The sequence below is a fragment of the Simochromis diagramma genome, unplaced genomic scaffold (genome assembly GCF_900408965.1).
Source record: "Simochromis diagramma unplaced genomic scaffold, fSimDia1.1 OVJJ01000577.1, whole genome shotgun sequence".
Classification (NCBI taxonomy): Eukaryota; Metazoa; Chordata; class Actinopteri; order Cichliformes; family Cichlidae; genus Simochromis; species Simochromis diagramma.
Genome location: NW_024387339.1, coordinates 311,417 through 329,517, shown reverse-complemented (window position 1 = coordinate 329,517; position 18,101 = coordinate 311,417). Strand labels below are relative to the sequence as shown.

The window sequence follows — 18,101 nt, the reverse complement described above, 5'->3', positions numbered from 1 at the left end:
AGCAGCAAGCTGCATCGTTGCACTTCGACAGTCGGTGAATCGAAATGTTTTTGTTGAGCTCCGGATGAAATCTCAGGCAGTGTGTGCGTCTCATCGGTGTGCAGTTCAGCAGAGTCAGCCACCCAACAGGAGCTATGTGCACAAATACACCTTTACCAAACAGACATGATTTGATTCTGCATTATTAAACGGGTGTCAAGCCGATGAGCTGGTGCTTGCCTCGGTGCTCGTGGTTCACTGGCTCTTCTGTTTACAGTAGAAAATGAACGCTGTGAAATTTTAATGTGCTTCTGTCATTTGAACGGCCTCTTTTCTAATGCCGAGTATGGGCATGGATGAGCAGCAGTGTTTGACTGTATAAAATATTGACCAGTTTCTCGTCACGACATATCGGCCATGTTTGCAGAGGTTTTGGAAGCATCACAGCTGCAGACACTTGAAGCATTGGATTGGATGATATTGTAGTCTGATGTCACTTTTGGATTTTTTTAAAGATTAGGTTTTGGCCAATGAGTTAGCAACAAACTGACATTAAAGCAAACAGAAAAGTATTAGAAGAGTGAACGCAGTCTGACACTGAGGGTCCATGTCCATACTGGTTCTTTGTAATGAAAATTAATAACTTTAAAGCCATTGCAACACTGATTCTACTGTAGAGACATGCACAGGTGGAAACTGACTGTTCATCACTGCCTTTATTACCTGTTGAAGATCAAGTTCTGGCTGGTGGGCGGAGCTCAGCGTTCATTCAGCTTCAGCATCATTCTGGCTTCTTGGCTAGCTTTGTGTTAGCATGCTGCCTGTGCAGATGCTTGCTCACAGTCAAAGTTGTGTTAGCAGTTAGCAAGTAATGTCCTCCTACCTGCACAAAAGAGAACTGAAGAACCTTTGTGACGCATGGAAACACATAAGGCATTACTGCAAAGACGAGTGTGATTACAGTCACATGTTAATTTTGAATGTGCTACACCCAACACTGAGCATGTGCAATATGCATCTTTTAATGACTTACACAACATCAGATGTTCTTTAACCAAATCTTAGCTGAAGATCAGATCAGTAACAGATCAGAATCCTCTGTAGTTACTTTAGAAGACGCTGACAAACATGCTTATAGATAAGAAGTTAAATCTGGAAGCAGAACGATCCTGTGGGATATACAGATACATGTTTACAACAGTTCACTTGCTACGTGCGCCTGCAGCTGACAGTTGGTCACAGGCAGAGACTCTCAGCTTGAGAAACTTTTTCATTTACTTCTCTGCCTTTCAGAGGTGCTTTAATCGCTTGCTGGTTTAACTCACCTCACTTTATGTTGTCACTGGGTTTTTATCATCCGCCATCGCTACAAGTTACAAGACGTTCCTGACAGTCATGTGCTCTCTGGTCGTCACATCGCTGCTCGTCTCTTCCTCTGTGTGACTAAACTGCCACGCAGATCCAAATGTTCCAGTTTATGAACATGCACTATCAATTTTTATTATAGAAATTACATTTATGGCTGCGTGTCATGCAGACTGTCCCCTGTCAGGCTCTGTCATTGCCGCTCACTTTGTCAGTCTTTAATAATTTTTTTGACTTTTCAGCTATTTCTTGCTGTGTATTCATCCCTCCTGGCCATGTTCCTCTAACCTTCTCTGTCTTTCTCACTTGGTCCCACTATCACAGCCTCGCTCTTGTAGGTTATTCCTCTCTTTTGCTATTCCCTTCATCTCTTTGTTTCTTTCTCCAAAACACATCTCAAGATTATTGGAAGGGCGGTGTAACCTCACACATTGTCCAGGGGCAGCAGAATACACACACACACACACACACACACACACACACACACACACACACACACACACACACACACACACACACACACACACACACACACACACGTGTGCAATACCCACCCAGAGTGGACTGTTGCACACTGGCATATATTAAAAATACAAATTTTCTTTTGATGTATTTGTTTCATAATAACTGTTAATACGTTTTTTTGTTGTTTTTTAATGTCAAGACTAACGCAGCCGTCAGACCAGCATCTACCTACTGAGCAGGTCACGATGTGCACGTGTAAACACAAAGTGACCCAGTCTCTCATAGCGACTTTTTACATCTTTGAAATGTGGTTGTAATCATATGGATCCAAAGTGTGTATCCCTCAAGATATTAGGCAGGCTGCTCTGTGGAGGTCTTTAAAACTAAGTTGAAGACACATTTGTTCACCCGATCCTGCAGGTCTTAATTCTATGGCTTTTAATTTTTAACTGTTTTTAACTTGTATTGTCTTTTACCTGTATTACTATGTATCACTTTTATTTTATTTATCTTTTAAGTTTCAAATAGCTGTACAGCACTTTGTTTGAAAGCGCTTTATAAATAAAGTTATTATTATTATTATTATTGTTATACTGAGGCAGGTACTTTGAGTTCCTAAATGGCAACAAAGCTAACGTAACTTTCTGATACAGCAGACCTGAGTTGATTGAAAATTCCCTCCAAACTCATCAGTCTAAATCGGAGCAAAGAGTCAATTGAAAAGACTGTAATTAAAGTCTAGCTACAAATATCCTTATAACTGAGCTCACAAGAGTTTACTTTTTCTTTGTCTGCTTTCTTGGACTTGAGTTTTTTTATTTTTCTAATTGTCAGTGTCCCTTTTTTCCAAGTTTACACCCATCTACACAGGCACGCGTGCCAAATAAATCTCACGCAATGTGAGAAATGAGAGCCTTCCAAAGCCATCAGCACCCCTACCAAGCAGATGGATGCTGCGTGCTGCCTGACTGCCTTTGGCTGCCATCAGCCGTTGATGTTGTGCACTTCCCCTTTGTTCGCTCCCCTCTGAGACCCCACAAAGTTTTCGGGAGGCGCGGTGTCAAGATTGATAAAAGTAACAGCGCGACTTCAGAGAGCGGGAGTGAAGGGCGCTATCGGGTCGTCCGGTTCAAGAACAAACGAAGTTCTTCTGAGTTAAAAGCAACTTGCACCACCTATTAAAACTAAACTGTTATTCTGTAAAATAGAGAGGACGTCACCATCTCCACTGTTTCAAATGACACCATGACTTCACTAAATGTGAAATAAAGTGTAAGCAAGTTGTTGAGGTATCAACCAGTTGCACAAAGCACCGAGCACATACCTCTGTGCCGGTGCCTGTGGCTCAGTCTTCTGCACCGACAGAAGATTTGATTGAAGATTAATGATGGAAGTGTCATCGCTGTTCAGTCATCAGCTTTTTTATGGCTGCAGCTGTACTGAACACCTCCCAGGTGTAGGTGTGAGTGTGTGCTATTTAAACTTTGCTGCCTGTAAAAAGGTGAGTCATCACCTTCACAGTCCTTGGCGCTGTGCACGGCTTCATAGGCGGGCTCCCTTTTCTTTACATTATTACCTTTGATCCTTTCCTGTGAGCAAACCACGAAGAAGGTCAAGCATTGGGTTTCTTCTCATTTAGCGTGGTCCTTATCGTTCTGTCTCCACATCACTTTCTTCAGAGGTAGTTGTTGCTTTATAAATCTATGAGTAAGAGCAGACTGGTCCTCTGGTATCCTGTCATTGTGTTGAAACGTGACTTTGCAGAAAGACAATGTGACAGCCTTGATGGTTTAGCAGGTGCACACCAGATATGTGACATTTAGGGTTTTAAACTTGATTTATGTCTTGTCATCTCTCACCCTGTCTTGTCACTCTAAAGCACACAGTGTCAAATAAAGCAGGGCTGACACTGAAGCAGTCTGCTGGACAGCCCGAGCTCTGGCTTGAGCTTCACTTTGAGTCGTGTATTGTCAGCACGTCACTTGTATTCGACTTGCCTCTTAACGTCTAAGCTAGTTAATTTTGTCTGTAGTTTCAAGTCAACCAGTTAAGTAAGAAAATATAGCACAGTCAACCCCAAATGCAGTGTGTCAGAAGCACAAATCCTGTCAGTTTCAGGGATGAATATTAGCAAGGAGGACTTTCTCCAATGATGCTGGCCTCTGCTACACCGATCGACTAGATCGACGTGGGGAACAAACAGCATGTTGTGGGTGAAGTGAGGAAAATAAATCGTCTCGGTGGCACAGGCGGACAGCTCTGTAAACTGCTCCTCTCTTTGCTTTAAGACTCCTCCCTCCGGTGCTGTCCTCAAATACAACTTTGCCCTAACTGCACTTAAATGTGTCTTGACATCTGCACTTTTAACAGTCCTCATGGCAGTGTTTTTCAGTTTCACACAGATGGCTAAAAATATCCCTCAAGATACTCCAAGAGGCGACGCACAGCTGTGGGGGGCACTCGGCTGAACTCTAGGGGTGTGTGGGTGTGGGTGCATTATTCAGCAGTGTTTGTGCCCGCTCACACAAGTGCATATGTGGGCAGGACAGGATTCAGACATGATTTATGATGATAATTATGCCCATTCTGGAATTGAAAATGCACTCTGCAGGTGATCTTATGATCTCGCTTGGGCAGCGGTTGTCCTTCTCTCCTGGATCTGCTGGAGCTTTCTTTAGGAGCCTTTCCAGCTTTGACAAAAGTCCTGCTGGGATAACCACATTTACTCTTCTTGATGTTCTTCTGCCTCCCTGGCTGCTGTGTCAGTGGGGATGGTGTTCGCTCTGTGTTGTAGCGTCCTGATGACTCCCAGTTTGTGCTCCAGTGGATGATGAGAGTCAAACCTTAAATACTGATCCGTATGTGTAGGTTTACGGTACACATCAGCTTTTAGATGTCCCCCATTACTGATGGAAATCTCACAGTCTAAGAAGGCTAACCTGCCACTTTTCATATCCTCCCTGGTGAATTTGATGTGTCGGTCCACGGAGTTAATGTGATCCGTGAATTGTGGTACGTCCTGAGATTTGATTTTCACCCAGGTGTCATCCACATACCTGAACCAATGGCTTGGTGGTGTTCCAGGGTAGGATAGCAAAGCCCTCTTTTCCACTTCTTCCATGTACAAATTGGCCACGATGGGTGAAACTGGGGAGCCCATGGCACACCATGTTTCTGCCTGTAGAACTGACCCTTGTATGTGAAGTAGGTGGAATGAAGACACAGTTCAAACACACTTGGTCGATGCTGAGAGTGAATGCTGTGAATGGGACTCATGGCCATTGATCAGTGGGTTTTGGTCAGTGGTTGTTGATCAATGGTCATGAGAATTTGCATAATTAAGATTAAGGAACTGACCTCCCAGCCCATTGTTCCTTCAGTGGGCTGGTTTCAGTCATTATGCAAATGTACTGTTTATAAGATTGAAACCTGAAGTCAGCTGAGGCTGAAGAAGTCACCTGGATGATGATGAAACGTTTCTCCCACAAACGCTACGTCCAGATGAACAAAATCAACTTTTGGAGATTTACTTACCTGGATGATTGAGCATGCATCAAGACATTAATGCTGTATTCTATCACAGCGGCTTTATTCCCATGTTGCAGCAGTATATTAATGACTAACCTCGTATTGTGGATGGATTATCTCAGTTGTTCTCCTGACTGAAGTTTGGTCCGTTTACAGCATCCTGCGATTGCATTTGTCCCTAACCATCAGGAACCCTCACGTTAACTTTTATCGAGTGGAAAAAAGTTAGCGTTCATCCTCCAGCTTCACTGTGTTTATGTTATGCTAACATAGCTGTGTCGCTAGCGATCACGTAGCACATCATTATATACCAGCTAGCCCAACTTCAGTAACCCTACAAACGTCACTGCTGTTTAGTTTTCTGTCTTCATTTATGTTGGAAGTGACAGCAGAGCTGTATGTTTGAATTGTTTCAGAAATCTCTCAGTCAGAACATGCTATATCATGCTTAGGTGTAAACTAGCGAGCTAACTTCCTGCTAACTTCTAACTCTGTTAAATTTAATAAATTCTGTTTTCATGGATGCCTGGATGTTAAACTTAATTGTTACACCTGGTAAAACAGCAACACTGATCATTTTATTAAAGATGAAAGAATTTAGACAGTTTTTAACTCTCAGTGATGCTGCAGTGATCGTTTGACTTTGGGACCTGAAGAGGACGGAGTTTAGGACGCAGATTACTCCGTGAGGCTCCTGACTGTGGCAGCCGTAATGCTCTGACCATCCATCCAGCGGTGCGGCTTCATAGCTACCAAAGTCGTACTAAAACATTTGACAGATTTTTGATTTTTAAAATCGGAATTCAACCAGAATTCATACATAAGACGCACCGGACTATAAGGCGCACTGTAGATTTTATGTGCGCCTTATAGAGCGGAAAATATGGCATATGCCAAAACCTTTTTTCCAAACCTAGTGTACAAACGTTTCAAGTCAGTGAGTGAGGGTAAAACCATTAACTTAATTGAAATCGAAAGTTATTTGGAAATCCTGAACTGTAACTCTGTATGAAGGAAACATGAAAGAGGAAGCTGCCTCGAGGCTCCTGAGGACGAGAGAATGTGTACAGGAATGAAAAGCCAGAGATTTGAACCAGAGAAGAAAGAAAGGTCCAGGCAGGATGAGCGGTAATAGTTTACAGGACAAATGTGTGAAATGTGACTGGCCTGCTGGGGAAGAAGAAAAGGAAGTGGAAAGGTGGAGCAAGGATTGCTGGATAGAGGACAGGGACAAAAAGATGCAATTAGAAAAGACGAAAGATTTAACAGGTCAGCAGGAGGCCAGGAGGAAACCGGAACACTGAGTGTAGAAGAGTAGTGAAAGCTCAGTGGAGCACTGGGAGAAAACGAAGAGGTGAGAGGAGGTCAAAGAGCAGACTGTACTATTTTATTTATTATTTTGCTTTATTTCTTCACATTTGGTTTGCCTTACTCTTATTTATATGATAATAATTTTGTTTTTACTTTATTGTTACTGTTTTGTCTGTATACAATGTTTCTACCAGAACAGTTGCCCTGTTGCAGTAATGATGGTTTCCGTTTAAAAGCTCCAACCCACTAGTACGACGTTCTCATGTAATAATGCAGTAATGAATGACTCGCGCGTATTCATGGATCGGAACATCCGCATGTTCACAGTATAAACCCACACCTGTTAGAACTTATAGGTATTACATTCTGGACAAAAATGACAAACAGTTCATGAAATAGAGGATTCTACGAAACAGCCACACTTCACTAGAGCCAGCTAGAGCAAAATATGTTATACAGCCATGGGAGGCAAACAATGTATAATATATTACCTGTTTCATATCGACTGCAGTGTTTTATTCAAATGCAGAAAAAAACACTGACAATTTAGCGGCAAGCAGTGCTTGCCTTGCTTGCCCAAAAGACAGACATAAATTAAAGTGAAAGCAATGTCTCTCCTGCATTTTGTAATAAACCTCCTCACCTGTTTGCATCTGTACTTTATATCAAAGTCATCTTGTGCCCACAACTTGTCTCTAGAAGAACGCTTGTCTTGTGTGGCTGTAGCTTATTAATCTGAGTGCTCCTTTTTCTGGTGAAGCATGTGCACTGTGGATGAATCTCTAGTCTTGCAAGACTGATGGCAAAATTAGCGCGCTAGACAAACTGCCACTGTCTCTGCTTTCACTCTGTGAGATTAGCTGTGATCTGTGATTTGCGAGGAAACGGAGCTAACCTTTAGCAAGCAGACGAGCTTCAGCGAGTTTTCATTTTAACTGCTTTGTTTTCTTTTACTGACTATTTTGTCCAACATGTGTGTTGTAGAGTAAATGGTGTGCAGTGTGAAAAAGTTTTGAATGACTCCTTTAACATGTTAGCAGCAAAAGTTTTGCTAATGTAGAGAGACATCAAATCCAGTGAGGAACAGGTGGAGGCTCAGCCATCACTTTCAAATTAAGAGCCTGGTTAATGAATCTGAGCATCAAAAGACATCAGCAACTGATTTACCGTCTTCGGCCTTGGACACTGTGGTGCTTTCCAGTGAATGAGTTGTAGCTAGAGACCTAGCTCTTGCACCAGTGTCGAACCACCACATTATGTTTCCACTCTTATATGTGAATTCAAATCACAAGTGGTCCGAATGGGAGCGATCCAAACGTAGCAGAAGGACTGGAACACAACAGGAGTTCACAAAGGGCCAGCCTCGCAGGAATAGTGGCCAGTTTTACATCGGGTATGCTTTTTGATCACACTTTGTATTTATATAAAAGTGATGCACGTAAGATCAAAGCATCGGTTGTCAAGCCAACCAACCTAATGCTGATCGTCGCAGGTGTCTGTGTGGCTACACTACACAGCTCCAAAAGCCAGGCCCCTGCTTTCAGCACTGCTGTTCACTGTGTGATTCTATTAGGCAGAGACACAGGCAGGCTGTTTTAATGCCTCTTTATACTGATTCATTCCTGCTCTCTTCCGGGCAGAATGCATCCCAGGCGATTGAATGCATTACTGCAAGTAAAGCTACTTAGAAGTGCACCATAACTCCCGAGATTCCATCCTTGGAGTGCTTTTGTGTGACACAGGGATGAGAGAGGAAATGGATCTGTGTGTGTTTGGAGTGTTGTGCTTTCACGTGACTCCATGTCACACGCCGCTCGTGTGTCGAAGCATTTGTGTCAGCGCCACGGAGAAATGTGACTGGAATCATAGCTTTGGATTATGTGTGCGTGAGCTTGCTACATGGGTTTCTGTGCACATATCTTTGCATTGCACTATTATAAACGTGTGTAATGGACACAGGCTGCCTGGGAGGGCGGCCTGGAAAGAGTCATGAGAGCAGTTCTCATCATCTTCTGTGGTTTGGCTCTGTTACTGTGTATATGCTCGGGGTGTGTGTACATGTGTGCACGTTAATTTCTTTACTTTCCCTCTTCTTTCCATACTTTCTCAGCCCTTCACACACATGCACACAAATGCCCTTTCTTCTTCCTCTTGTCTCTTCCCATGTTCTGTGTGTTCAATTATTCAGTGTCTGATCACCCCCTCTCTGTCTTCCTCTCCCGACACAGGTGCTGTCTCTGGGTGCAGATGTGTTGCCGGAGTACAAGCTGCAGGCTCCTCGCATCCACAAGTGGACGGTGTTGCACTACAGCCCCTTCAAGGCGGTGTGGGACTGGCTCATCCTGCTGCTGGTCATCTACACCGCCATCCTGACTCCCTACTCAGCCGCATTCCTCCTCAACGATCACGTGGGTTCTCATCTGAGGACAGAATCATTAAAGTGCACCTTGGTTTTTGTCTTAAAGTGATGTTCACATTAAAGATGACACTAGCTTTAAATAATAAAGATCAGCGAATGTGCAGATGCTCAGGGTCCAGGCTTCAGACTCCACCAAACAGTTTCACTCGTCTTGCCTGTGTAGCAGCTGTAGCTGTACAGTAGCACAGAAGCTCCACCCACCTGGAGCCAAGGAAAAGTTTGCATAAAGGGAGGCGAAGTTAGCTGAAACAGCTGTCGATGAACTGAGGGGCTGCACAAAGTTCCAGTATGAGATGAATTAGGATTATTTTGCTCTAGTGGCCTGCTCTACAAAAACAAAAACATGGAGTTGGAACAAGTCCCTCTTTAATCAGCCTGCTGCCAGCTGAACTGAGCTCCAAATCACCGAACTTTGTCACTGTTTCATGTTTTGTCTGCATGCATATGTTAATGATCCTTCATCCTAATCCATTTGAAAGATGTGCTGAATGTATTTTTAACTTACAGTACACTATATTAGCCTCTCCTTACTTGTTTTCCTCTCTTCTCGTAGGAAGACGTAGGCATGCAGGGTTGCATTTACTCCTGCTCTCCTCTCAATGTGGTGGACCTCATAGTGGACATCATGTTCATTATTGACATCCTCATCAACTTCAGGTCTGAACTGTAGCGGCACTCCTCATTACAGCAACAGTCACAGAAGAGCCTGTAGTCAAATTTGGTGCTGTTAAGTAGAAAAACAGTTTCTCATCTATGCACATTATTCTAAACAGAGCTGGCTGTAAAAGAAGAAAGTGCAATAACAACTATTAGTGTCTGCTGTATTTACATAATGCTCTCTGTTTCTCTCAGGACAACATACGTAAACTCTAATGACGAAGTGGTGAGCCACCCGGTGCGCATAGCTGTCCACTATTTCAAAGGCTGGTTCCTCATCGACATGGTGGCTGCTATTCCCTTTGACCTGCTCATCTACCGCAATGGAGAGGAGGTATGTCACGACGGAGGGGGAGAGATAGCTGCCTGTTTGTACGCTGCAGTGAAGTTATGAGGCAGGGTGGGAGGAAGAGAACGAGACAAGTGGTAGTGAGATGGAGGGGAGGGGGGAATGGAGAAGAGACGAATGGTGCACTGACATCTTGTCTGCCATCTCTTTAATGCAATGAAGTGAAGATAACACGCAGAAAGATTAAAAACAAGGTGGAGGGAGGGGGAACAGGAAATAAGAAGAGAGGGAGAGGTGGATTCGTTTGGCTTCATAATTTAATTGTCTCCGTAGGGAAGTTGATTTGTAGTCAGCCATGACCGAGCATCAAAACAAAACATGTCTTAGATCAGCGCAGTGTGCACGAGACCCTAAAACTCATCTGAGCTCATCAAAATGATATACTTGTTTTTAATGACGTCACTGCTTTCACGCTATAGTTACATCAAGCCCCAGCTCCCCCTCTCGCTCATAACTACCCGCTAGGACGACCGGCGCTCAGTTACCAAAGAGCGCGTTGTGTTTGTGCAGAGGTAAAGCTGGAGGATCCAACACACACATTACTGTTCCAGGATCAGGGGATCACGCTGCGTGACAGACAAAACACACATGAAGCAGTCAGTCTGAGTCCGACCGTCATCGGTGGTGCCGTAGCTACTTGACCTAAATCTCCAAATGTGAACAAAAAGAAATCACCAGGCAACCACAAGGAGGCTTCTATGCTACTTTTCCTCAGGTGTGGCTGAGCCATGAGGTGCAGTCTGTGAATCAGAGACTGGCACTGGTGCGCTGCAGTTACAAGTGCCCACGAGTGGCCTACGTCTCTTTGAGTTGCATTGTGCTGTATTAAAAACATCACTGAGGGATGTTTTTAGGTCACGTATGAAGCAGGAATGCAAACACATGACGCTCTCTTGTGTTTAACGTTATTGTTTCTTCGATATTGATGCTGGAAGTTTGCTGGAAAGAAAATTCACTGTTTGAAGTTACGATTTCCAGCATGGACGTCCTCCTCAGATTTCAGATTTCAGATGTTTTCTTGTTATTAGTAAAGCAGTAATTACTTTCTTTTTTGTACCACCAGCAGTAAATGTGTTCCTGCTTTTACATCAAAGTCTCTCCACTTTTCATTAAGCCCTGTAGAGCAGTAGTCCCCAGCCTGTTTTGCTCCAGGACCCGTTTATGTCCAACAATATTTTCACGGCCCGGCCTTTAAGGTGTCGCGGATAAATACATTATAACATACCATAATAGACCCATTTCTGTAATATACTTAGATATCTATATTATTGCTAATATATATTGTAATATATCTCTATCATGGCTAAAGCACTTCTGGATTGATGCAAACTGCATTTCGTTGCCCTGTACCTGTGCATGTGCAATGACAATAAAGTTGAATTCTATTCTATTCTATTCTACAACAAAATAAAACCAGTACTGGTACCAACAAAAGAGAATATTTATTCATAAGACACGGGAAAGACCCAGGGAAACCGAGTTAATGATAAAAACGACAAAAAACGAAAGATTAAAAACCCTGAAAACCATCAATTTCACACCGAGGCTCAATCCTCGCGGACGGTACCAAACGACTCACGGGCCGGTCCATGGCCCGGGGGATTTCTTTTAACCAGCTGATCAAAAACGTCGTACTTCCACTGTAAGAGCAAAGCTGAGAAAAGTTATGCTCACGACTGACTGATCTCTAGTTTGCACTGAACGTTCCAGATGCTTGATTCGCCGTTTAAAGCTGAGCTCTGATTCTTCCTGATTCTGTCTGTCGCTGTATCTCAGAGCCTCTGGTAAAAATCCAGGTCTCACTCACTCGTTGGCAGAAACAGAAAACTTTACACTAATGCAGCACAGCGCTTCTCCTGCACAAAGTGAATGATGTGTCACTGTCAGTAACAAAAGGTTTGCAGCTCTACAGAAACATGCAGAGCAGTGTGTTTCCGTCTGGCTCAGTGGGTAATTAAGTTCTGTGGTTTAGTGGATGATTGAAGTGATGGTGGTGTTGGTTTGATATTCAAGGAAGTGGGAGGTGGGTGTCTGGAGAAAGAAGTGGGAGTTAAAGGAAGCAGTAAGTGAGTTGTGCTGTAGCCTGCCGAAGTTTCCCTGAGGATACTTCCCACACACCGAGGATATAAAACACTCAGGCTTAAGGTGATCGAATCGCTCCACACAAAAACTCCGCTGGAGGTAACTGTAAATATTGAGCAGCATTTTAAATAACAGAACTAATGAATAACAATTAAAGCAGCCTTCAAGATAAAATGAATGAAGGCGGGACTTCCCAACGTTCATGGGGAAAGCTTCACGTGGGCTCGCTCCACTGATGCTGCCCAGAAGAAGCCACTGAGCCAAGAAAGTGGAGACTTTCCTCAACAGACAACTGTTATTTACTGTTAGCACACACACACACACACACAGAGGACCAGGCACTCAGCCAGCGCAGTAATCGTCCTGTTATTTATTTGTTGTGTGGACACGAAGGAGCCAGCTGGAGCAGAGAGAAGAGAGGCCCACAGAAATGAATGGAGTCAGGATTTTACCACCTCCTCAACACTGAATCACATCAGGAAAAGACCAGAGTTACATCACCTGTGTGTGTGTGTGTGTGTGTGTGTGTGCGTGTGTGTGTGTGTGTGACAGGATGACAGCAGGTGGGAGTGCTGTGAGGAGATATCAGAGCGACTTTGCTTTCTGCCATGTTTAACGATGCCTTATCTCCACTTTCCTCTATCTCACCCACGCCCATCAGACCACCACTCTGATTGGTCTGCTGAAGACAGCTCGTCTCCTACGGTTGGTTCGTGTAGCCCGAAAACTGGATCGCTACTCAGAGTACGGTGCGGCTGTCCTCTTTCTTCTCATGTGCACCTTCGCCCTCATCGCTCACTGGCTGGCCTGCATCTGGTACAACGCCATAAACTGACGATTCACATTAGATTCAAACTGTGTGTGAGTGCAGAATCCATACAGCAGAGATACTTTTCTCCTCCTATTGATGACCCTGACGCAAAATTCATGCAAAATCTGAAGGAGCGACGGGCTGTGAGTATGGAACTGGTATTCTACGACTGATATAAAAGGCCTTGAAGTCATACAACAAAATATTTCACAGTAAAAGTGCAGCGATCAAATTAGAGAGCAGCTGAGTAGATGTTTAGACGCGATTACTGATGGTGACGGCTTTTAAAAGCCAACAGAGCCTTTTCTCTGCTCTAACACACCTGCGTCTGCAGGATGCTACTGATTCCTCACATTGCACTGCTTTGATCTTGTTCTGCTTCTCCCCCATCTGCTCCACAGCTCGGTAGCTGTAGTGGGTTTTTGTTTTAGTCATAGCTGTGTCCTCAATGATCTGTCAGAGCTTGTCTTACATAAAAAATTGCTGGTTGATTGAAAGGTGATGGCAGGAAGGCAACAGCGTGCTGACGAGCTGTGTAGCTGTATAAGATGCTGCTGCACCATGCTTCCTCCTCCAGACTAACCAACTGCACACACTTTGGGTGCATTTCTTCAGTTTGACGTGGAATATAATGTTTGCTGTCACGGAAAATGAAATGAAACTTGCTCCAAGATGATATTTGGAGCGCTTCTATGCCCACGTGGTACGTTCCTGAGCAGATTTCTGTTGTGGATCTTCACTGCAGAGCTGGCTTTCAGTCCACACTTTCTCAGGAAGGAAGACAGTGTTTGCTAAGAGAGTACCTTCTCACTTTCAGCAGCAAACTGGCACCAGTGCGAGTTACCGGGCTGACTTTTGGATAATTAGCTTTTGCTTTGAATAACTTAAACTACAGTCGTGTGAGACAGAAAGCTTTGACTCTGTCCCATGTGCCGGTGCTGTCCCGTGTTCCCACAGTGAGCCCTCGTGGCTTTTGCCTGTCTGTTCCTGAACTGCGAGTTACTTTCCCCAGTTCTGTGATAATTGCTCAACTTTACATCTATTGCCCCTTCTGTTTGGATCCACACTCTGCACAGCTCACCTTAACTGTGAGGCCTGTGGAGTCTGAGATGCAGCTCGTGTTAACACACATGTGAGTGCTCCGAAACGACCGCAGTTATAAAGGCCGCTGCACTTTCTGATGATCCTTTAATCAGGTGCACCTGGCTCCTAATGAGCCCAAACAGCCGCATCAACCAACAACTCAGCATCTTCCAAAATGATCACTGGCAGCAGAGCAGGTGTCAGATTAGCAGCAACCACTGAGGGAACGTGCACTGCAATTTACTGCAATTTACTGCAATTTACTGCAATTTTGATCAGTTTTTCACATTAGAAGATGAATATTTATCAGTTGTACTCCAACCACAGCACTCTCATTTTTCATCTCTGCTGTATGAAACTGATACAAACGTAAGGTGATTTTTATGATGCTGTATCGTAACATTTTTGTAATGCTGTTTATTTTTTACCAGGTATGCAATCGGTAGCGTAGAGCGGAACGGTTCGATCGGCTGGCTCCACACTCTGGGCGACCAGTTAGGGAAACACTTCAATGGTTCCATACCAGGTACTAATGATCACGTAATATAATAAACAAACCGGTGGCACATGAGTAATCTCAGTGTAAAATTAGTGCTGTTTCTTAAATTTGTAAACTCTGTAACATAGCACAGCATAACACAGCAGACCCAATGACTGCACAGTACCCCGCTGCAGCTTTGCAGCTCGCAGCCACACGCAGCGCCAGTGGTGCGAGCACAGACTTTAAGCCGGCGAGGCGTGATTGCGGATGCCGCTCAGGTGCGTCCACCTCCTCTGCAGCGGCACTGCAGACCACGCCCACCACAGTCTGTTACTGTCACTGTCTTGGAGCAACTGAAACCCACATTTCCTCAGGGATTAATGAAGTATTCTGATGATCTTACCTGTAATGGGAGCTCAGTTCTGTGCAAATGACCGATAATAAGTCAACCCTCCGGTTACATTCTGCTAAATGAATATCATTGAGTATTAGTTTAGGTTATGTCAGCTTCCTGGACACTGTTGGCCTCCAGATGATTTGTAACCTCTCCACACCAGGTTCAGGACCTTCCATCAAAGACAAGTATGTGACAGCGCTGTACTTCACCTTCAGCAGTCTGACCAGCGTGGGATTCGGAAACGTGTCCCCCAACACCAACTCTGAGAAGATCTTCTCCATCTGCGTCATGCTCATCGGATGTAAGTCATGTACAAGCAGCTGTTTAAAGCCTTTAGACCAGAATAAAGGAAAGTCTGCAACAAATGTGAACGCCACTAATAAAATGTAGTTCATTGTTATTAATCGGTAACAAACCTACAACAGCAGAAATAGCATTCATAAGGGCAGTGTGTTTTACAAAGTGTATTTCACCGACCTCAGAGACGGAGAAGCCCTCACCCTGCGTCACTATAGAGAAAGAAGTCTGGAGTGCTTCCTGGTTCTGTTACTTTTCTTTGAAAGCAGTGAGCGTGATTTTAATGAAACCAAACCACAGAATAACAAGCAGAATGAGTCCAGTCTTCATAATTTACTCTTAATAACATTTGAATGTAACTAAATATGCAAACACTTGTATATACAACCCTACTGATTGTGTGTTTCCATGCAACAGCTGCAAATCCTGTTCAGGTTTGTATAACCAAAGTAAAGAAACACTCGCAGCAGTTAAAGAAGGTCACTTTGTTTCTTTTTTATTATTGCGGGCTGCGTTCCTCCTCCACACAGTTTGGCACTTCCTTGGCCTGACAATGACCCGAGGCTTGTAAAATGTCCATTGTTTAAAGACAGTCTTCTGCAGGATGTGTGCGATGAAATCACAACGACCACTGCAAAATCTGAAGCCAGAGATGGGTCGCGTTCACTCTGACACACACACATGCAGACATTTGCATACACACTTCTTTACACACAGCGTTTTTCAGTGGTTGATGTAGACAGTGATGGGAGCTGACAGAGGTGGGGAGGTTAGCAGCATCCAACATGACAAACAGAACAAAGCAAAGACTCTCATGAAGGATACGATACAAACTCTCTGTCCTCTGCAGCCAAAGCCCTTTGAGATGAGTCAACTTCCTGCTGCAAGAGCGTGGTCAGGGGTCAAAGGAGGGGGCAGGGCATGTTTTGATTGGTTTTTGTTACTCTGAATACAAAGTCTGCAAATCCGGCTCAGCGAATGACATTATACATAATGGTAGGTGGAGTAAGACTGGCTATGATTTGTGGGGCGCTCCTGCCAACAGCATCAGAACCGGACCATAGAACAGTTAAGCAAGCTGGCATCGTGTGGCCAGCCAGGTGTGTGAGGGCTGCACCTGGTACCAGGATGCACTATGGGAAGAAGGCGAGCTGGCAGAGGCTTTGGCAAAGTCCTGCTGGGAAACCCTGGGTTTGGGGGGATGTTTGGTCCTGTCATCCATGTGGATGTTACTTTGGCACCTACCTAACCATTGTTGCACGCCACATACACCCTTTCATGGAAACGGCATTCCCTGATGGCCGTGGCCTCTTTCAGCAGGATAATGCATCCTGTCACGAAGCAAAACTTTTTTAGAACAACAAGAAGAGCGATCCATGGAGGCCCCACCTCACAACTTCCAGGACTTCCAGAGAGCAAAGGAAACCCCGCACATCCAAACGGTCTCATCACTGTATGAACGCTGCTCTAGCTCCATACTGTCTGTTAATGTGTGTGTTTTTTCTCACTGCTCCCATCTCCAGCCCTCATGTACGCCAGTATCTTTGGGAATGTCTCAGCCATCATCCAGCGGCTGTACTCCGGGACGGCCCGCTACCACACCCAGATGCTGAGAGTCAGGGAGTTCATCCGCTTCCACCAGATCCCCAACCCACTCAGGCAGAGGTTGGAGGAGTACTTCCAGCATGCCTGGTCCTACACCAATGGCATCGACATGAACGCTGTGAGTACTGGTCCTCACACACCCAAACCCTGGGAGGGTACACTCTCTCGTGTGTGACTACACACAGCGTGAGCCTGCGTTGTATGCTAATGGGACGATTAGAAAGCGTTGTCTCAGCGCGCATGCTTGATACGGTCAGAGAAAATAAGAATGCTTCGTAAACGCACGGGACACAAGCAGGGCTGCGAGCAAGCTTTGCAACATTCATGGATTCCTGTCAATGTGTTCACATGCATGAAGCCTAATCTGCACACGCACGTGTTCATCACGTCGTGCTGCCAGATGTATTTTACACACATTAAAGCGTGAGAGGAGAGATGTTCATTTTAATGTCTTTTACCAGCAGAGTAGGAGAATGCACTTTGAAACAAGCTGGAGCTTTGACACCCACGGGCACAGTGAGTCACATGTGTCAGCGAACACAAACGCAGCACTTCAAACGTGCGCTGTGCATGCCCACCTCAGCCTGAACCTGTGAGTGTATTGGTTCACATGTTGCTCTGTCTGTAGCAGTGTCACCGGGGGTTTCTTACCTAAAGTGACACTGGGGGGAAACAGTGGTGCAGCCGTACAGGGACAAAAAACTATAGACGTTTAAAAGTCGCCTTTGCACTGTCTACAGATTGTAAGCTCATAAGTATATCTGCTCATAACTTCATCCAGCATCTAAATTAATTGTCAAACCTACCAGTCGGAGCCCAACCAGCAGCCCATCGTTGGCTGTGTAGTCGTGGACGAGCACAGAGGAGCTCTGTTTGGGTGCAAAGTCCCAGTGCAAACATAACGCTCCATCAGTGCTGTTTCATTTCAGCGTAATGAGTAAGTCAGTGAAGTAGAGAGGAATCAGGTTTGCTCATCACCCTGCTCGGCCCCTTTCTTCTCCCCATGTCGTGTTACTCTCTCGAAGGCCCGGTGAAGTAGGCCGGATTTGAGCTTGTTTACCGTAGTCATTATTATGATTGTGTGGAGCAGACTTTGTCAGCCTGCCTCCACAGTTAATCAGCTGTGACCTCTTTCATTCACGAAGATGGGCGAGAATAACAACGCAGCTCTGATGTGAAGCTGAAAGCTGCAGGAGCGCTGAGATCAAAGTGGGAGGAAGGAGAAAGAAACGAGTCTGTTAACGTTAATCAGGGAGAAGCAGCTCTGTTTTG

At 44.7% G+C, this 18,101-nt stretch overlaps 1 protein-coding gene across 3 annotated transcripts in view; it reads left to right on the top strand.

The window, feature by feature from the left end:
* The window catches only part of LOC120718213 (potassium voltage-gated channel subfamily H member 2-like), a 112,623-nt gene that overhangs the window by 75,662 nt on the left and 18,860 nt on the right, over nucleotides 1-18,101 (top strand). For all 3 annotated transcript variants that reach the window (XM_040006648.1, XM_040006650.1, XM_040006649.1), the window contains 7 exons: nucleotides 8,877-9,056; nucleotides 9,621-9,724; nucleotides 9,920-10,058; nucleotides 12,817-12,971; nucleotides 14,481-14,575; nucleotides 15,088-15,228; nucleotides 16,748-16,947. In XM_040006648.1, the coding sequence (XP_039862582.1) occupies nucleotides 8,877-9,056; nucleotides 9,621-9,724; nucleotides 9,920-10,058; nucleotides 12,817-12,971; nucleotides 14,481-14,575; nucleotides 15,088-15,228; nucleotides 16,748-16,947 (1,014 nt within the window). The remainder of the gene's footprint in view (nucleotides 1-8,876; nucleotides 9,057-9,620; nucleotides 9,725-9,919; nucleotides 10,059-12,816; nucleotides 12,972-14,480; nucleotides 14,576-15,087; nucleotides 15,229-16,747; nucleotides 16,948-18,101) is intronic.